Genomic DNA, 20,761 nt, shown 5'->3' with positions numbered 1-20,761 from the left:
CCCTCTAGGGAATGTACCTCTGTTCTCCGGTTTCTCTGCTCAGCTCTCCGCGATCAGCTGTCTGGGACTGCAGCTTCGAGCACACGGTCAGCCACAACCAGAATTCATAACGTAGAGAAAAAGATCAGGCAGACAAGTGAGCCGGGCCGTGATCAAAGAACAGGGACACAGCTCGCCTCACTCAAAGTCCTCTCGCCAACTAAATGTAGGGGATGAGACTACGGCGGGGCCTCGCGTCCCACTGCCACCCAGACGGCCCCTTCATCAGGGAGCAGTCCCAGGGCGTCCCGCTCTGTACCTCTGCCTCTCGGTTAAGTTAAATCAAATCAAAACAAGAGTGAGCCGCTCACACCCATCCAAACAGAAGTCTCAGAACTCTGCGATCTCGTTACTAAGTCCTCAAGCAAGACAGAAACCTTTGTTGTTTCCTTTTTGTTTTAAATTAATTTTTTTTACTAACCATACCATTTATTTTCGCAAAAAGAGTATACATTCCAAAAAGACAGACCCGACATAAAACAAACACAGACATACACCTATAATCGCTTTCAACTGTGGTCCACAAACATTTCTCATAATGCTTCCTGAAATGACTACTACTTCTAGATCCCTGTCTTGCATTTTACAACATCTTCACCTAGGACAGGAAGTGCTGTAGGAATCCTGACGGGGAAGCCATGGGCACGCCGCACTGAGACACGGTTTCCCAGCCTAAGTGCTATTGACCGCAGCACTCTCCCGTGGTTCCCAGCGAGCCCGGCAGGGTGAGCATCTCACTCCTGCCCCGCTGGCCAGCACCGCACGCCAGCCGGTTCTCTCTCGGGTCAGGCAGAGGGCTCTCGGCAAGGAGGCGTGCCGCTGTGCATCGCTCTTGCAGGGAAGTGTCACGGGGCCACGTCTGATTCGCTACGTGGAATTGCTGCATTAAAATCTGCACCTGGTAGGCTTTGCCCTCCTTCACGTGAACTCCCAGACACCAGTCACAGGACACTGCGTGTTTTCCACACACTGCTTTTATCCCCTTCTTTCCGCGAGGTGCACCCTTAGAACAGGTGTTGAGGAAGAATAAGGGGAAGGAACGAACTCGGGCTGACGCCGCCCAAACTAGTCAGCCGGCCGCTTTCTCTTCCGTGTGAGTCGCCTGGTGCCGCAGCAGCTTGGAGCTGTTGATGAACGCCCTCCCGCACCGACCGCAGGTGAACGGCTTCTCGCCGGTGTGCGTCCTCTGGTGCACGATGAGTCGGGCGCTCAGGCTGAACGTCTTCCCGCACTGGCCGCACGCGTAGGGCTTCTCGCCGGTGTGCGTCCTCTGATGCTGGGTGAGGCAGGAACTCTGCCTGAAGGCCTTGCCGCACTGGCCGCACGCGTAGGGCTTCTCCCCCGTGTGCGTCCTCTGATGGACCACGAGCACGTAGCTCTGGCTGAAGGCCTTGCCGCACTGGCCGCAGGCGTAGGGCTTCTCGCCGGTGTGCGTCCTCTGGTGCATGACGAGGTGGGAGCTGCGGTTGAAGGACTTGCCGCACTGGCCGCACGCGTAGGGCTTCTCCCCGGTGTGCGTGCGCTGGTGCGCCACGAGCTGGGAGCTCCAGCTGAAGGACTTGCCGCACTCGTTGCACTCAAAGGGCCTCTCCCCCGTGTGCGTCCTCTGGTGCGCCACGAGCTTGTAGCTCTGGCTGAAGGCCTTGCCGCACTGGCCGCACGCGTAGGGCCGCTCGCCGGTGTGCACTCTCTGATGCGCGATCAGCTTGTAGCTCTGGATGAAGGACTTCCCGCACTGGGCGCACTCGTAGGGCTTCTCGCCCGTGTGCGTCCTCTGGTGCGCCGTGAGCTTGTAGCTCTGCCGGAAGGCCTTGCCGCACTGGCCGCACGCGTAGGGCCGCTCCCCGCTGTGCGTCCTCTGGTGCACGACCAGCACGTAGCTCTGGCTGAAGGCCTTGCCGCACTGGGGACAGCGGTAGGGCTTCTCGCCGGTGTGAGTCCTCTGATGGGACACGAGGTGGGAGCTGCGGCTGAAGGCCTTGCCGCACTGGCCGCACGCGTAGGGCTTCTCCCCGGTGTGCGTGCGCTGGTGCGCCACCAGGTGGGAGCTCCAACTGAAGGCCTTGCCGCACTGCCCACACTCAAAAGGCTTCTCGTCCGAATGACTCCTCCCGTGCTGAGCAGGAGGGGAGCTCGGGGAGACCTGAGCACACGCACTCCGACTCCCCTCCCCAGGGACTCCCTGTTGTTCCTTGCGGGGCGGGCTGCGGTTCAAAACTTGCCCACATTCCTGGAAACCCAAGGTTTCCCCTCCTGCGCAGATGTTCTCCTGCCTGTGCAGGGGCACAGCGTGGCTAAGAGACTGAAAGCTGTCTCTAAGCCCACGGGCTTTATCTTTTGTGGGCGTTCTTGTAAACTGAATGACGTGAACGCCCTCGGCGTGTCTGCCCCACTCACTCTGCTCACACAGGGTCTCGCTGTCATTGCTCTCCTGGTAACCGTCTGCAACAGAAGCAGGATGCACGTCTGTGTCACACGACCCGTGTTTACAGAAATGGTTCCCTGCAGGCAGCCCTGGGAGCAGCAGCAGACGGGACTCCAGCCCGCTCTCGCCGACTTCGGCCTGCTCGCAGACTCCTGCGTGGGTAACAGCTTTCCTCTGGGTGAGCGCCACTTCCTGCAAAAGTCGATCCTGCTTTTCCCGGCGCTTCTTCAGCGGGGCCGTGCCATCACGGGCCTCTGCACACACAGACACCCAGGGATCCTCCCTCGTCAGCCTCCCTGTCTTCACTTCACCGGGCGGCTCTTCGTCAGATGTGCTCTGCTTTGACATGGAGTCTTCTGCCAAGTGCAGCTGCCAAATCTGGAAAAAAGCAAACGAAGGCGTCCTAGTCAATGAAAGCAATAGAGGGGCCGGCGCTGTGGCGCGGTGGGCTAAGCCTCTGCCTGTGGTGCCGGCATCCCATATGGGCGCCAGTTCAAGACCCGGCTGTCCCACTTCCAATCCAGCTCTCTGCTATGGCCTGGGAAAGTAGTAGAAGATGGCCCAGGTCCTTGGGCCCCTGCACCTGCGTGGGAGGCCTGGAGGAAGCTCCTGGCTTCTGGCTTCGGATTGATGCAGCTCTATCCATTGTGTTAACTCTGGGGGTGAACCAGTGGATGGAAGACCTCTCTCTCTCTCTCTCTCTCTCTCTCTCTCTCTCTCTGATTCTGCCTCTCTGTAATTCTGCCTTTCAAATAAATAAGTTTTTTTTTAAAAAAAGCAATAGAATTGGCACAGTGGGATAAAACTCAAATTATGCAAAATGTCTGTTGGCTCGTTTTCACCAATGGGCGTTATAGTCTGTGTGAGAAACCAAAAGTACGGGATGAAGCCGCAGGTGCAGAACTACGACAGCTCAACAGCGCAGCAGGCATTAACAGGGAGCTATTTCAACCTTAGCTTGGGTGAGGAGTGAGACTCTGAGTGCCAGGCACCTGCACATTCCACAAGCGATCACCTATGCAGAGCCTACAGACCTTCAACCCAGTTCTGCAACCCTCTGTACAGAAACACAAGGGCCTTCCCACCCTCTTCAGCACTGGACCTGTGTTCCCTCAAAGAGACCAGCGGCTACATTTCTAGGAGTTCCCGGATGAATGAAACTCACTGGCAGTCTGTATCAGGAAGACGTGAGCACGCACGTTAGTGAACAGAGGAAAGGGGCACTTGTATCCCAACTACCCGGGTACTTACAGGCTAAAACAGCCCCACGGACTCCTGTGATTCCAACTCGGGACGGTGGAGGTTTGCTCAGAGGCAGAAGCCTGAATGGCCACTAAGTCAGACCACACAGAGCACACCTGGAAAGTGGTAATGTACACAGCCCAGCAGGAGACAGGGGATGGTGAGACAGGACTTCTATGGAGATCTTTCCAAAAAACCTATACTAGAAATGACCCCTCCATGTCTGGTCATCAGCAGGCCATGTTCATTGGGGAGTTTTAAAAATACTTATCTGTTTGCTGGCGCCGCGGCTCACTAGGCTAATCCTCCGCCTTGCGGCGCCAGCACGCCGGGTTCTAGCCCCGGTCGGGGTGCCGGATTCTGTCCCGGTTGCCCCTCTTCCAGGCCAGCTCTCTGCTGTGGCCAGGGAGTGCAGTGGAGGATGGCCCAAGTGCTTGGGCCCTGCACCCCATGGGAGACCAGGATAAGCACCTGGCTCCTGCCATCGGATCAGCACGGTGCGCCAGCCGCAGCAGCCATTGGAGGGTAAACCAATGGCAAAGGAAGATCTTTCTCTCTGTCTCACTCTCTGTCAACTCTGCCTGTTAAAAAAAAATTTTTTTATCTGTTTCTTTGAAAGGGACAGACAGGGAGAGGGGAGGAACAGGGGAGGGAGAGAGAGAGGTATCTTCCATTTGCTGGGTCACTACCCAAAAGCCAGCACCAGCCCAAGCTGGGGCAGGCCAAGGCCAGGAGCCAGGAACTCTGCCTGAGTCTCCCACGCAGGTGACAGGAACCCAAGCACTTGGCCACATTCTCCGGGGCCTTCCAGGTGCATCAGCAGGAAGCTGGGTCAGCAGTGGAGATGCCAGGACTTGAACTGCACTCCAATATGGAAGGCGGGCACCCTAGGCAGCGGCTTAACCCACTGTGCCACACTGCCTGCCACAGGAAATTCTTTATATGCTTTTCCCCTAGCTCAAAACAGAGGAATGTGGGGGCTGGCGCTGTGGCACAGTGAGCGGGTAAAGCCACCACCACAGTGCCGGCATCCCATAGAAGCTACAGTTCAAGTCCTGGCTGCTCCACTTCCCATCCAGCTCTCTGCTGTGGCCTGGGAAAGCAGTAGAAGATGGCCCAGGTCCTTGGGCCCCTGCACCCGCGTGGGAGACCTGGATGCCCCCTCTTGCGCTCGCACACGCTCTCTCTCTCTCGCTCTCTCTCGCTCTCTCTCTCTGCATTACTCTGTGAAAGTAAGGAAGGAAGGCAGAAAAAAAAGAAAAACTTTGAACACTGGAAAAATAAAGAGAGGAATGTGTCTGGTTTGAAAAGCTGACGGGGAGAGATGCAGACTTTGAGTATTCAGGCTGAGATACAAGAAAATCCCTGCCGAATGTGGTCCAGCCTTTGGCCTTTAGGAACCATGAAGACTGAGCAAGCTCAAGCCCAAGAAACCAAACTGGTTTTGTCCTACGCTTAAGCTAATCTTCACCAGGGACTAACACGCACAAGCACAGCTCTGTGTGCCCCGAGCCCTGCTGGCTGCTGGCGCCCCGGTGGGTAACGAACGAGACTGCAAAGCCGCTTCAGGAGACAGACCTGCGCTCTCACACAAAGACTCCGGGTCTCCGCGGTCCTCCAGGACCGGGCCTCTGCCCGGGGTCCTCTGAGCACAATTCCGAGTGTCCCGGGGCTCCTCGGTGAAGTCCACAGTCACGACTCGGACGCTCAGTCCTCCCTAGAACACAACGCACAGTCCTGCTCGCATGACCACCGTTTCCCCGCAGCGTCACAGAGGAGGAGACACGTGGCAGATGTCGCGGCAGCCAGCCCAAGACGGCCAGCACCCGGACACCTCCAGCCAAGGCGCGCGGCGCCTCCCAGGCGAGCCCCTCGGGTTCTGGATGCTAGCCCTCTCTGTCCGACACCAAGGGCAGTTCCAGGTAAGGCCTGACCTCAGCTTTCTGTCCACCTTCAAGGAAAAGCTTATCCCGATGACCATGGAATTCCCATGTAGGAATCCCCTTCTAACTCCCCAGAGAGTAACAGAACAAGGACAGGCAAGCATGGACGCTGGCTTTCCTGGAAGTCCTCCGGCGTGTGGACGCTGGCTTTCCTGAGCTCCCCCACCCCACCCTGCATTCTTCCTCCCTCTGTCGCAGACTGCCCGCTCCTCACACTTCTGCCCACCCCTCAGGAAGGTGCCCTCAGGCCGCCTTTCCTAAGGACGAAGGCCCACAGCGTCCCCGCCCTTCACTAGACAGGTCCCGCTCGGCCCTGGGTCAGCCTCTCCTCAAGCCCACGGAGGCAGGGACTGCCACGCTGCCCCGTGCCAGGGATCTCGGCATAAGCAATGAGCCTCATGCTCGCCAACTCACTTCCCGGAGCTTTGTCCTACCCACCTCCTTGTGGTGGTGAGAAGGCCATGCCAAGATGGCCGCTGGCAACAGAAACTGCCTGGCAACAGACTGTGATTGGATGGTTTCGGAAACCACATGACAAAGGAGTCTGGCTGACAACAGGCTGTGATTGGATGGTTTTGGAAACTGCCTGGCAACAGGCTGTGATTGGATGGTTTTGGAAACTGCCTGGCAACAGGCTGTGATTGGTTAGGGCATAGACCGCCCCTTGACCGGATTGGCTGCCTTGGCTATATAAGCTGCTGTACCAACTGAAATAGACGAGTTTGCGGGCTGCTTGCCTCAGGCCTGCTTTCATCTGACTCCCGGGGTCTGTGTGGTGACTCTGCGCCTCTTGCCCCACCACGCTCTTCCTCTCAGAACGAATCCACAGCAACACCTCCTGAAGCCACCAGCCCCACCCACAGGGGACCTAACGCCTGGGATGCATCCTCTAATATGAGAACCTGCCGGCCTCTCCTTGCGTTGTCTACAGCAGGGATGGGGAACATCCCACCCACGAGCCATATACATGACCCTCCCTGCCAAGGCAACTGTGGGCGGGACTCGAAATGGAACAAATCTGCAGCAGGCTAATTTCTAAGCTGACAATTCTGCAAGGCCCACAAATGACGTTATAAATACCCGCACGGCCCTGGGCAGAAGAAAAGGTTCCCCAGCTCTGGTTACAGCAACTGCTCGTTTAGGGCTCTGATGAGACGAAGGAACTGACTCAAAGGAAGTACTTAGCAGCGAGCAGTGTGCTAGCGCGTCGTACGGGTTGCTGCTCGTTTAATTCGCAGCGGCTCCCGTTAGCAGCACGCCTTTTTGTACGAAGGACGCGAAGGGAGAGAAACTGCAGACGCACGCCTGGGCTGGTAGCCGGGGCGCACCCCCAAGTGTGCACGGCATCAGGGCCGGTGTCCTGAGTGACCTGTTCCCAGGACCGCCCGACCCTCAGCTCTCAGAGCCGCTCCTCAGCAGCCCCCGAGGACACCCCGGCCCTGGAAGCCCCACATTCCACACGACAGGGGCCATTCTGGCCTCTCTGACCACATCACACTGCTCCACTCTACTTCACTCTCGCTCGTCCGCGACCGGCTGCTGCGATGTCTCCCAGCCACTCCATATTCTTTTCCTTTCTACTCAGAGCCCTCCTGTCATTTCCATCTAACTCATTCACTCGAGTAGTTACTCACCCGAAAAATTCTGTCAAATATTCCCCTGACTGATGGAGCAGCCGCCGCACCTGCCTGGCGCGTTACGAACACAAACTGCTCTGACTGTGAACCTGCCACCTACAGAGAGCAGTTAGAGAACGTCATGGGGGAAAGCACCCTGTGCCACAGTGACTTCCTTGTAAAGCAGCTGTCACGCTGAACGAGCCTCTCACGCTAACCAGCACCTGTATCACACCTGCTCCTGGGCAGCCGGCTTCCCTGCGGCCCCCCGCTAGCCCTGCTGCCAGCTGAGGAAACGACCCGGTACTGTGTGGAGTGAAAGAACTGTCTAGCGAGGCTGGTCCCGCCTACATGCCAAAATCACAGAATTATAACCAAATAAAATGGCACCATTAATCAGCATCTGTATGAAATGTCAAATGATCCTTGTCCAAGACTGCAAGTGTTTCAGATGTTTTTCAGAGTTTGGAATATCCGCATATACACAATGACCCAAGTCTACACTCAAAACTCACTTATGTCTCATATCTATCTTTAACACATAACCTGAAGCCAATTTTATCCAATATTTTCAGTGACGTACATTTTGATTGCAATCTATCACATGAAGTCAAATGTAGAATTATCCACTTCTGGTATATCAGCTCCTAAAAACTTTTAGATTTTTGTAACATTTCAGATTTTTGCACTTTCAGATTAGAGATGATCAACCAGCATTAAGACTTCTAAATCCGTAAGAAAAAAAGTAGCCTCAGTAGAAAAACAAACAAAAGAAAATGAACGTGCAACTCAACCAAGAAGAAATAAAACAGTGAATACACAAGGAGACGGGACCTCTTTTATAGTCATTGATATGGTCATTTATCTATTACGGTAACTATCTGTGTGTTAGAGACCACAAATTCACACTGATACCTCCAATCACAATCAACACACACTTTATGCTACACCTCCTGCTTCATACATCTTTCTTTCGCTGGCTCCCATTATCCTCTCTACTTTTTTTAAAAAAAAGATTTATTTATTTATTTGAAATGCAGAGTAACACAGAGGCAGAGAGAGACAGAAAGAGGCAGAGAGAGAGGTCTTCCACCATTGTTCCACTCCCCAAATGGCTGCAATGGCCAGAGCTGAGCTGATCCGAAGCCAGGAGCCAGGAGCTTCTTCCAGGTCTCCCACGTGGGTGCAGGGGCCCAAGGACTTGGGCCATCTTCCACTGCTTTCCCAGGCCACAGCAGAGAGCTGGACTGGAAGTGGAGCAGCCGGGACTCGAACCGACCCCCATTTGGGATGCCGGCACTGCAGTGAGCGATCAGGATGCAGGAGGCTGCAGCTGCCACACAGGAGGCATATCCTGATGTGCGCTGCCTGTGAAACATGTGTCATGTGTGCTGCCTGTGAAATGTGTCATGTGTGCTGCCTGTGAAATGTGTGTGATCCGTGCTGTGAAATGTGTGTGTCATGTGTGCTGGCTGTGAAACGTGTGTGATCCGTGCTGTGAAATGTGTCATGTGTGCTGCATGTGAAACATGTGTCACATGTGCTGACTGTGAAATGTGTGTGATCCGTGCTGTGAAACGTGTGTGATCCGTGCTGTGAAACGTGTGTGATCCGTGCTGTGAAATGTGTGTGATCCGTGCTGTGAAATGTGTCATGTGTGCAGCCTGTGAAACGTGTGTGATCCGTGCTGTGAAACGTGTCATGTGTGCGGCCTGTGAAACGTGTGTGATCCATGCTGTGAAACGTGTGTCATGTGTGCTGCATGTGAAACGTGTGTGATCCGTGCTGTGAAACGTGTGTGTCATGTGTGCGGCCACGGGCAAAGGGCCAGAGCACGTGTTCCTGTCCTTCCCGTTTGCTTCTGTGGTCCCTGGCAGCTGCCAATCATTGCTGAGCGAGTCCCTCCTCGGGCCACAGGAAGCCTCTGTCGGGGGCCCGCTCCCCACAGAAAACAGCACCAGCCTCCAGTACCTACCCCCGCCTTACTCTCCGGCTCGTCGGAGAAGTACGACAGCGCGCACGCTCCTGCACTTCCCAGGGGTGCCGTAGCAATCCCTTTTTCACGGCTGTCACACCACACGGAGGCGGGCTCCTGGGGAAGAAAAGTCCACCTCGCTCGCAGTTTCGGCGGCTGGAGTCCAGGTCGGTCAGCACCACGAGCTCGGCCTCCGGTGTGGGTCAACAGCAGATGGCACCACGACAGGAGGACGCGAGGTAAGAAACCACTTCTAGGGCCAGCAAGGCAGAGGGGGACGCAGGGGTCAGGCTCACTCCTACAGTAACTCCCCCCTCGGAGGGCACTGCCCCCGACGACCTAAGGGCCTGTCGCCCAGCCCTGCCTCTTCACGATCTACCCCTCCCACGGCACCCGGGGACCAAGCCTCCCCCGCATGAAGCCCTGGGGAGCAAACCTCATCCAGCCCACTCATGCGTCCACGCTGCCCCACTGGCCGCTCCGGGGACGTCTCCTGGAGTTCATCCCAGCTTCTCCAGTTTCCTCCCGAGGACGCCAGCTGCCAAGTGCCCACAGAGAGCATTTCCAGACAGTCTCATCTCATACACCCGGGGAAACCTTTTTGCAAAGGGAGTGATACTTGTATTTCACCAGTGTGGAAATCGCTGGTGTGGAAATCAATGAAGTCACTTAGGTCCAGTGGTCACCTGACAAAGCTCCTCCCCCTTCCACTGTCGCCCGGACGGACGCCGCGAGGTGTCCCCAGACAGCACACGGCCTCACCTCTTCTTCCCTTGTGACTTCCTAGCTGCTCTTTTTGGACTTTTACTGGACCAGCAAAGTGACTCTTTTCAAACGACTCCCATCTCTACACAGCTCTCTCCTGGGTCTGAATTCTCCTGAGGGCCAGCGTCCCCGCACAGCGGGTTAAGCCACCGCCTGCAACACTGGTATTCCATATGAACGCAGGTTCAAGTCCCGGCTGCTCCACTTCCGATCCAGCTCCGTGCGAATGCCCTGGGAAAGCAGAGGAGGGTGGCCCAAGTGCTTGGCCCACTGCCACCCATGTCAGAGACCTGGATGCAGCTCTGGACTGCTGGCTTCATCCCGCCAGGCTGCTGTAGCGTTTGGGGATGGAACCAGCGGATGACAACTCACTCTCTCTGTCTCTACCTCTCTCTATATAACTCTGCCTTTCAAATAAATCTTTAAAAAAAAAAAAGAATTACTGATCTCTCATCCGTGTGTTGTCCTCAGAACGGAGCAGGACCACAACACCGCTCTGAGTGACAGCACGAGAGCTAAGCGCAGAGTACGGGACACGGATGGCGCGAAACCTTGCCCCCGCTCTCTGAGCCCTGGGACCTTGTTTAATGACCCTTTTGTTCAGCAGTCAGCTCTCTACGTCATAAACAAGTACTTTTTTTTTTTTGCACCCTTTACAGAACAGGAACAGAAATTAGATGCTGCCTTCCACAGTCAGAAGAGCTCTGTGTGACATGCGTGCGACCACTTGGGACCCGGAGCACAGAGCAGAGACGAGCGGAGCCATCGCCGGCTGAGCCGGCCTCCCATCAGACCTGATTCCAACAGGGCTGTCCGCTCTTGGCTCACTCACCAATCAACGTGACTGAACACGCCTTTCCCTACCGGAGGCATTCTCGGGGCGACGGAGCCACGTCCCCAAACACACCTCAGAGCCGCCACGGGCCCTGCTTCCTGCAGCTCTGTGCACGGCGCGCCCGCGGGAAGCCCTCTCTCTCTGGGAGGTTCAGAAGCACAGACCTCACACAGCATCACCTGTGGAGGCGTGAGGCAGAGCCCGAGGGCCAGGAGAGCCACCGGCCTAGGGATGGCCCTGAACTTCTGAATCACCAGTTCAACAGGGCAAGAAACCAAAGCCGTCCCCAAGTGCAGGCGGGCAACGCGCAGGCCAGGTCCGGCCGCTCTCTCGGAGCTCTCTGGGCTAAGCCCCAGGAGTTTCGGCCTCAGGCCCGGAGGCAGGGCTCAGAGTCAGCTCAAGACCTTCCCTGCCCAGCTGCTCCCAAGTGTCTGAGCCACGGGCCCCTCCCAGGAGACACTGACCCGGCTTCTTCCTAGACAGGCCCACCGCACCCCTGGCCTCCATTCAAAGCCGAGACTTGGCTCCCTTGATTTCTCTGTCTGCCAGAGCTCCAATACCCACAGGCCCAAATCAAGTCCCTACGCGTCTTCTGAAAATAATTAAAATTAAGCCAGTCTCCAAGATGGCCCCCAGTGAGCACTGCCTGCCAGCATTCGTACCCCGTGCGATCTGCCCACACGGTACCAGCGTGGGTCTGCGTGACCACAAGCACACAGATACAAATACAAGAAACCGAGGAAGCCTGCAGAAGTCGTCATCACTGAGCGTCGGCGTGAGCAGTGGTGTTGGGACGTCACCACTCCCGGCTGTCACAGCAGACACACACGGGCACACACCTCACCTACTTCTACATCCAGACAGTGAACACCACGAGCCCACATCAACACCGCCAACTCCCTGTGCTGCCGGCCTGCACCCGAGTGCTCTCCCGATCCCCACCCGCAGCCCAGCCCTGCTCTGACCCGAGACACCTGGTGTTACGGTTGGGGCGTCGTGGGCCCTCCCCGGCCACGGTTCCTGTGCTGGGTGCTGGGTCCCCAGGGCAGTGGTGTTGGGAGAGGATGTGGAGCCTTAAAGAGGTCCTGGGAGGTCCCAAGGCCACCTTCTTCCTGGACCCTGGGGAGCTTTCTCAAGAGAATTTTTACAAAGCCTGAGCCTGGCCTCACCCAATCCCTGGCTTCTGGCATCTAGACGTGACCCCTCCTCCCACACGCGCCCCGGCCACTGCAACCCACCACGAGGTGACCCGGTCCAGGAGGCCCCCGCCTGAGCCTGCGCCATGCTGTTAGCCTCAGAAACCGTGAGCTAACTAGTCTCTCTTTCTCTCTTTCTGACAGGCAGAGTGGACAGTGAGAGAGAGACAGAGAGAGACAGAGAGAAAGGTCTTCCTTTTCTGTTGGTTCAGCACCACGCTGATCCGATGGCAGGAGCCAGGTGCTTTTCCTGGTCTCCCATGGGGTGCAGGACCCAAGCACTTGGGCCATCCTCCACTGCACTCCCGGGCCACAGCAGAGAGCTGGCCTGGAAGAGGGGCAACCGGGACAGAATCCGGCGCCCCGACCGGGACTAGAACCCGGTGTGCCGGCGCCGCTAGGTGGAGGATTAGCCTAGTGAGCCGCGGTGCCGGTAGACCTCCTTTCTTTGGAAGCTGGGCCGCCTCAGGTATTTCATTACGGCAACGAAGGACTGGCCACTCCGGCCGGCTCCGTGACTCCCTTTCCTACCGGCTGGCCCACCCCGCGCGAAGCCTCCTCTGCCCAGGGGCCCTCCTCGCCTGGCCCTCCTCGCCTGGTCACGTCTAGATGCCAGGCTGACTCCTGGACGGCCCACGTGAGGCCTGCCCGCCACGTGGGCGCCCTCAGGGCCGCGGCTCACTGCTCTGGCTCGGACAGCCCACGCTCACTGCACTCGGGCTCAGGCTGCCCACACTGGGGCACCCCCTGCACGGCCACGCCCTCTCCCCCACCGGACGCTGCCCTGGGCTCCGGCTCCGGACGCCCCCCGCAGCCCACCTCAGGCAACCGCCTCATGGAGCCCCTCTCCTCGGCCCTGACACGTTCTAACACTGTCCAGGCTGTCCGCTTGCACGAGTGACGTCTCCACTCCACCTGGGCTCTGCCACTCATGGCCGCCGGCCACGCTGTGCAGACACCAACTCCCCCACCCGGGGCCCTCCTCACCCTGGCCAGCCCGCGACCCCACCGCAGGCAGCCCCACTGCTGGCTTCAGGACTGAACTGGCCAGGAAGGGGACATGAAAGCTCTCATTCCACATTTTTTTACCTGACTAAATGCTTTCAAAGAACACTTGCTGCAGCAAAATGCTTTAGATTGTTGGGTTTCTTTAACCTTAAAATGCACTGTACAAAAATATGAAAATTTGGATAAGTAATTTTTTTAGGGATTTTATTTATTTATTTGAGAAGTAGAGTTACAGACAGAGAGGTCTCCCATCCGCTGGTTCACTCCCCAAATAGCCACAATGGCTGGGGCTGCGGCGATCCGAAGTCAGGAGCCAGGAGCTTCCTCTGGGTCTCCCACGTGGGTGCAGGGGCCCAAGCACTCAGGCCATCGGCCACTGCTTTCCCATGGCAGAGAGCTGGATCGGAAGAGGAGCAGCCGGGACTAGAACCGGCGCCCATATGGGATGCCAGCACTGCAGGCAGAGGCTTATTAGCCTACTACGCCACAGCACTGGTCCCTGGGTAAGTAGTTTTTTTTGTTTGTTTGTTTGTTTTTATTTTAATCATTTTGAGAAACAGTTACAGAGAGAGGTAGAGAGAGAGAGAGAGAGAAGTCTTCTATCCACTGGTTCACTCCCCAATTGGCCACAACGGCCAGAGCTGCACCGATCTGAAGCCAGGAGCCAGGAGCTTCTTGCAGGTCTCCCACATGGGTGCAGGGGCCCAAGGACTTGGGTGATTTTCTACTGCTTTCCCAGGCCACAGCAGAGAGCTGGATTGGAAGAGGAGCAGCCGGGACTCGAACTGGCACTTCAGGCCAGGGCGTTAACCCGCTGCGCCACAGCACTGGCCCCATGGAAAAGTAATTTTTAAAAATCATTTATAACGTGACTCCCAGGTAACCGTTGTTAACTGTGCGGTCTGTCCCCTAACAATTTTCTACACACACACACTGCGTCCCTGTTTCCAAAGGTGAGGATTTCTAAGTGCTCCTCCCTCAGCACGGACCTTGAAGATCCTTGATGTCAGTGAGAATGCATTAGCAAATCAGTCCCGGACGCCACTTCCTGGTCTCCCCACGGTTCACTCAGCCGCACTGTGCACACTACCGAGCCCCAGCTCCCTGCACACTCCCAGTACTTCCCACTGTCTGTTCTCCAGCCGAGCCGCGGACCGCTGGCGAAAGCGAGCCGGTACTCAGAGGCCTTCTGAACCACGACGCCGAATTCCTCCCAGAAGGAGCTCTCTGGGCTAAGCCCCGACGGAACACAGCGGGGCCCAGGAATGTGCAGCACAGACTGTCGGAGCCTGTGGCCAGGGCCCAGAGAGCCCTGGCGCCGAGCCCAGGGTCGGGCGGTGCAGCTGCGTGAGAGCAGGGGCGAGGGAGGCTCCACTCCCCTGTGCGGAGGCCCTCGGCGGCCCAGGGTCTTCCCATCCGGCTCGTCCATGCTCTCCTCCAGGCACGCAGGTGCTGAGGGCCTGTGCCGCACTCAGGGGACAGGCCCCGAGGACGGCTCTCAGGCAGGACGGGCTACACTGAGGGGACGGGCCCTGAGGACGGCTCTCGGGCAGGCCATGGGCTACACTGAGGGGACAGGCCCCGAGGACGGCTCTCGGGCAGGACGGGCTGCACCGAGGGGACGGGCTCCAAGGACGGCTCTCGGGCAGGCCATGGGCTACACTGAGGGGACGGGCCCCGAGGACGGCTCTCGGGCAGGACGGGCTACACTGAGGGGACGGGCCCCGAGGACGGCTCTCGGGCAGGACGGGCTACACTGAGGGGACAGGCCCCGAGGACGGCTCTCGGGCAGGACGGGCTACACCGAGGGGACGGGCCCCGAGGACAGCTCTCGGGCAGGACGGGCTGCACTCAGGGGACGGGCCCCAAGGACGGCTCTCGGGCAGGTCCATAGGCACTGCAGTGGCCCTGCCACCAGCCTGCGCCCCCAGCCCCTGCAGGAGTCTCTGCTCCTACCATGCAGCGCCCACGGCAAGTATGCCTCTTCCTGCCCAGACCCCTGCCCAGACCCCTGTGCACACGCCAAGAGTCCCACACTCCCCACCACCACCCCAGCCGAGCCTCTGCAGCCCCAACCCGATTCCTCCAATATCCTGGGCCACAAACCAGGTCTTCAGCCCACCACCAAAATCCGCAGCACCCAGCAGTTCCCGCCCTATTCCACCGGGTCCTGGGACTCCCACAAACACCCGGCACAGGGAGGCCCCCCAGTACAGGCCGTTCTGCCAACCTGCACCTGCAGTCCCAAAGCTGGACCTCTCCCTGACTCTGGCCAGCGGGGCCCCAATCACAGCCATCGACTGCCCCACCGCACGCCCACAAACGGACTCAGCACACCCTGCCCGCCCAGCAGCCAGGTCTGGGCCTGCAGCCACGCAGCACGGATGGCCTCCCACAGCCCGCTCAAGGAGCCGAGCACCTTGGCTGTCCTCAGGCCTGAAGCTGCCCAGGACTGGGGGCCTCCAACGACGCCGGCAGACGCTAGACAGAGGCTATGCCTGCCACGCGCCTCAACGCTTAGCAGACTGCACCGAGCAGGGCGGCCCTGCAAAGCCCACCCTGCGGCCCCCTCTCCCTCTTCCCTCCTGCCCTGCCCCAACCAGATTCTCACTCAAGCCGCACAGTGGGGCTTCACAAGGCAACTGTACACTGAACCTGTACCAAACCTGTTTCCGCCACGAACCTGCACAGGCCCCTACCTGAGCCACACCTGCCCTATCCCTGCCTAACCCCCACCTGGAAAACCTGTGGCTCAAGGCGTCCCGTCTCTCCACCAACCCGGGCCTCATCAGGCTGTGGTCTGGGCGACACTCACACAAAGGCCTTGGCACCCTCAGTCTAACACCCGCCCACCCCAGCCTCCTGGGCGTGTGCACAGCCCTGAATCTGCAGCTGCTCCCCCCACACACCCGGGCATCCAGGTCGCAGAACTGTCCGTGCCCGCTCCACCCCCTCAATGCCAGTGCGTGTGCACAGCACAGCTGTAACATACCCCGTGCTTCCTAAGACCAGAGCCTGCAGGGGCAAATCAGAGCCGCCAGGCCTCTAGGCCAGCAGCCACTACCCAGGGGCCACCTGCCCAGGCTGGCCACTCCCACTGGCCCAGGCTCACATAGAGAGACCAAGTCCACGCTCAGATGCTGCACCCAGGGGCTGTGCCCTCTGCCAGTCTGGAGAGCTCGCACAGTCTCTGCTCCTGAGACAAGAATCTGCACCCCTCACTCTACGCATCAACCTACCCGGGATGCCTCAGGCACCCGCGAGCCTCCGCCCAGGCCCGGGAGGGGAGGGGCGCTTGTCCCACTGCTTGCCTGCAGCCAGAACGCGGGAACGCCTCAACAGGAGTTCAGCACAGGGCACGCCCAGCCTGCAGGCCCTCAAGCCCATGGCAGAGACGCCCCCGGGGGAACTGGGCTGTTCCAACCCTCCTGCCCAAACACGAGGCCCTGGGTGTCCAGAGTTAGCCCCTTTCAGGCCCAGATCTGAGGCCCGGCCTCTGTCTCTCCCAACCCGAGCACTCTCGTACCCGCGATCACGGCAGCCCAAGCAAAGACCCTAGAAACACGCCGTTCACAGCGACCCGCTCCTCCCCAGGCAGCAGCGACGTGCCCGCCCTGCCTCCACTGGGAACCGCCTCTCCTCGGGCACGCCCTGCACCTGCAGCCTGGTCTCCCCACCGGCCAGGGGCAGGACAGCGGTGTGCGTCCCACCCCAGCACGCGCTCAACGGTGCAGGGACAGTGGCACGGCCCCCAGTGTGCTTCCACCTGCACGTCCTCAGCCCTCCACTAACGGGGCCCGGAGAAGGGGGATTCCTGGGATCTCCCGCACCTCCGTGCAGGTGCCCAGTCTTCCGCCAAGGTGGAGCATCCTCAGGCCCCGGACAAGCGCGCGACGGGACCGGACCGGACATCCGCGCACGCGCGCAAAGCACAGCCGCGGACTCTGCAGCTCCCTGGTGCACCGAGCCCGGTGACCGGAGGTAAAGAAGCTGTCCACTCAGAAGCCGAGCAACCCACCCACGCTGGCCACCGCTTCCCGCTTCCCGCCTAGACGCTGCGCATGCGCGCACCCGCCCCCCGGCCCCACCAACCTGGGCGTCCCTGGGCTCGCTGCCCAGGCTGGGCCTATCCCCGCCTCGGTGCCCAGCGCGGCTCTGCAGCAGGACGAAGCCGGCTTAAGAGATGCCCCGCCTGGATTCTGCAGCACGACCGACTCGGGCTAAGCTGGTCCGGTCCCTTCCCCTCATCTGCATCCGCAACACTGCTCCGGACCAACTACGAAGGACTGCGGGTCAGGGCGGCAGCAAGCGTCGGCGCGCTGGACAATGGCGGCGCTTCAGGCCGAACCCGGAAGTGGGCCTGTGGTCGGCGAGCCAGAACTACAATTCCCAGAAGCCTCCGCGGCGCGGCGGCGCTTAGGCGGGCGCCCGGCCGGAGCGAGCTGTCAGAGATGGTGTCCCGGCCCCGGGAGACAGGAGCAGCGTAGGCTGAGGCGGGCCGGCGACGCGTGGCGTTGGCGGCTTGAGCTAGGCCAGTCCCAGGCCGGCTTAACACCGGCGAATCGGGGTGAGGAGCGGGGAGCCCGTTTGCTGCAGAACCGGGAGGCAACGGCCCCCAGGATGCTGGAGCAGGTGGATCGTCTGAGGGACGCCCCCAGGGCTCAGACCGGCAGGGGTGCGGACCTTGGTTTGAGAATCACCGCTATCGGAAACCTGCGCGGGGGTAGAAGTGGGGGAGTCTGCGGGAACCACGCGGCAGCCGGGAGCCGGGAGGGCCGCGTGTCCTCCAGCCGCTGCCTGATCGTGGCCGGCAGTGGCTCTCCTGGGCTCGCTGTCCAGCTGGGAAGTGACCAGACACTGTCACCCCGCTCCCCCTCTGCCCCTCTGCAGCCACAAGAACCGCCCACCCCCGCCCTCCTCACAGGGTTGAGCCTGGACCTGTCCCCTGCAATGCGTTTCCTATCTTGGCCTCGGAATTCATAAAGCTTCCCCCCCAATCGGCGCGGTGGAGGCTGGCGGGTGTGGCTGGGCCGGGGGGTGGGGGGGCGCCTCGCTAGAACCTGCTGGTCCCTCTAAGAAAGCTTTTCCACCAGCGAGCTGGAAACGTCAGAACTCAGCCCCAGAGGGGCTGGATTGCGCTTTTTTTTTTTTTTTTAAGATTTATTTTATTTATTTGAAAGGCAGAGTTACAGAGAGAGAGGTCTTCCATCCGCTGGTTCACTCCCCAAATAAGCTAAAGTGGCCCGAGCTGAGCTGATCCGAAGCTAGGAGCCAGGAGCTTCTTCCGGGTCTCCCACGCGGGTGCAGGGGCCCAAGGACTTGGGCCATCTTCCACTGCTTTCCCAGGCGCATTAACAGGGAACCGGACTGGAAGTGGAGCAGCTGGGTCTCAAACCGGCGCCCATAAGGGATACGGGTGCTGCGGGGGGGGGGGGGGGGGCTTTAACCCGCTGCGCCAAGGCGCCCACCCCTGGACTGCTTGTTTTGGTGCTTGTGATGTCAGAGTTGACCATTTCTGATTCCCCTGACCCTGGGCTTCCTTCCATTCCAGCCCCCAAGAACCATCGGACAAGGCATTCAGGCTGCCTGGGAGAGAGAACCAAGGCCAAGAGCCCCCCACCCCCACCAGGCAGGGGGGAGCTGGAGCTGCACTCCCAGACAGAGGGAGGCCCTCCCCTCCCCTCCCCTGGCTCCCAGGACCAGCTGGACCCAAGACAGGAGCAGCGGTCTACTTGCTTGTGGCCTCAGCGGCCTCATTTCCTGCAGGCAGCTGTGGGAGCCCCAAGGTTGCCCACCTGGAGAAGGAAGGGCAGTAAAGAGCCAAGTGCACGGGCCGGGGTGGGCCTGGCTGAGGGGCTAGGGCTGCCTGGGCAGGCAGATCTGTACCCCATCCGGGGCCAGCAGCCCTACAGGGGTCTCTCCCCGGGGGTCCCATGCCGGGCGTAGTTGAGATTGACTTGTATCCCTTGTGAAGGTGATAACACTGTTTTGTAAGGAGCACCCCTGCTGGCTCGCTGTGCTCCACCACGTGAAGAGTGCACAGCCTAACGCTCCCTGCTCCCTGCCCTGCCCTGCTGGCCCAGGGGTCCTGGCGCCCAAAGGGCACCTGTTTCCTCCAACCCCCACCCCACACTGGTCCCAGCTCAGAAATAGTCTGTGTCAAGGTCAAAGTGCAATTGGGTAATAAACTGTGTTGACTCAGGGCATTGTTGAATACAGCATTTAAGATCTTAACACTGGGGCCGGCGTTGTGGCTTACGGGTACTGTCGCTGCCTACAGTGCCGGCATCCCATATGGGCACCGGCTTGTGTCCTGGCTGCTCCACTTCTCATCCAGCTCCCTGCTAATGGCCTGGGAAAAGCAGCAGGAGATGGCCCAAGTGTTTGGGCCCCTGCACCCACCTGGGAGACACGGATGAAGCTCTTGGCTTCAACCTGGCCCAGCGCTGGCCGATGCAGTCATATGTGGGGAATGAACCAGTGGATTGAAGATCTCTCTCTGTAACTCTTTATAAATAAATCCACGTTTGGGAAGAAAAGAAAGTATTTTTACACTGGTCTCCTACACCGTACATACGGATTGCTTTCTTTAAATCTGAGTTAGGGAGCCGGCGCTGTGGCGTAGTGGGTAAAGCCACCGCCTGCAGTGCCGGCACCCCATGAGTGCCAGTTCAAGTCCTGCTGCTCCTCTTCCGATCCAGCTCTCTGTTGTGACCTGGGAAAGCAGTGGAAGATGGCCCAAGTCCTTGGGCCCCTGCACCCACGTGGGAGACCTGGAAAAGAATCCTGGCTCCTGGCTTCAGATCAGCGCAGCTCCGGCCATTGCGGCCAATTGGAGAGTGACCCAGTGGATGGAAGACCTCTCTCTCTCTCTCTCAATCTCTGCCTCTCCTTCTCTCTCTGTGTAACTTTTCAAATATATAAATAAATACTTTTTAAAAATCTGAGTTAGTATCATCACTACAGTCTTCCAGCTGTAAGGACACAGTCTTGCCATCCTGCCTGCTCCTTTACTTGACCCCTGCCGTCAGCGTCAGAGGGACCCAGGGCTCAGCCGTCAGCCCCGACTGTCTGCACCCCATCTCTGGAGTTCCTGGAGCGGGGCACCATTGCTCCAACTCTGCACGCTCCCAGCAAAGTCTACTTTCATGGCCGAGCCTCGGCAGGCTCCTGAGAACCGAACTGTGCCGTGGCCGTCTGCACACCTGCGCCTGCTCGTCCAGTGTTACTAACCCCGGGGTGGGGGTGGGGCTGGGCAGCTTCAGTTCCTGAGGTCACCACACAGGCAGGTGGTGTACGCTGGAGTGACTGCCCCACTAGAAAAGCCCTGGGCACCCGCACTTGGGCAGGCTTCCCTGGCTGGCAGTGCTTCACCCCGGCATCCCCTGGGCTCCACCCAGGCGCCTTTCCCCTCACCCTGTCCTGCTGAAACAAGCCAAAGCCGTGGGCCTAAGCAATGGGTCTGAATCCCAGCACGTCACTGGGTGTGAGGTGACCTTGGGACCCCCACACAGCAGCTCATCTAGCCCCAGTAATAAGTCAAATGTCTGTCTACTGGCGCTGAGGCTCACTAGGCTAATCCTCCACCTGCAGCGCCGGCACACTGGGTTCTAGTCCTGGTTGGGGCACCGGATTCTGTCCCAGTTGCTTCTCTTCCAGTCCAGCTCTCTGCTGTGGCCCGAGAAGGCAGTGGAGGATGGCCCAAGTGCTTGGGCCC

General features: G+C 59.0%; 1 protein-coding gene and 1 long non-coding RNA gene across 5 annotated transcripts; one reads left to right on the top strand and one right to left on the bottom strand.

Moving 5' to 3' along the window:
- Positions 1 to 417: 417 nt before the first annotated feature.
- ZNF180 (zinc finger protein 180) lies at positions 418 to 17,277 on the bottom strand. 3 transcript variants are annotated; one of them, XM_051839081.2, is made up of 3 exons: positions 17,137 to 17,272; positions 9,241 to 9,493; positions 418 to 2,842 (listed from the first exon to the last, which is right to left on the bottom strand). In XM_051839081.2, exon 3 carries the CDS (start codon positions 2,810 to 2,812, stop codon positions 1,109 to 1,111), a length of 1,704 nt encoding a protein of 567 aa, XP_051695041.2. In that variant the 5' UTR covers positions 2,813 to 2,842; positions 9,241 to 9,493; positions 17,137 to 17,272; the 3' UTR covers positions 418 to 1,108. The 3 variants fall into 3 exon arrangements, with proteins under 3 accessions (XP_051695041.2, XP_017194611.3, XP_051695042.2); XM_017339122.3 differs by lacking the exon at positions 9,241 to 9,493 and having other exon boundaries at positions 17,137 to 17,277; XM_051839082.2 differs by lacking the exons at positions 9,241 to 9,493; positions 17,137 to 17,272 and adding an exon at positions 5,285 to 5,455.
- Positions 17,162 to 19,991, top strand: LOC138846436 (uncharacterized). Of its 2 annotated transcripts, none has more exons than XR_011383925.1 (2): positions 17,162 to 17,575; positions 19,746 to 19,991. It is a non-coding gene; the product is annotated as an uncharacterized lncRNA (long non-coding RNA). The 2 variants fall into 2 exon arrangements; XR_011383924.1 differs by having other exon boundaries at positions 17,162 to 17,676.
- Positions 19,992 to 20,761: the final 770 nt, after the last annotated feature.

This window comes from Oryctolagus cuniculus, chromosome 18, assembly GCF_964237555.1.
Source record: "Oryctolagus cuniculus chromosome 18, mOryCun1.1, whole genome shotgun sequence".
Taxonomy (NCBI): Eukaryota; Metazoa; Chordata; class Mammalia; order Lagomorpha; family Leporidae; genus Oryctolagus; species Oryctolagus cuniculus.
Note: the sequence above shows the minus strand (reverse complement) of the source record. Positions and strands in the feature narration are given on the sequence as shown.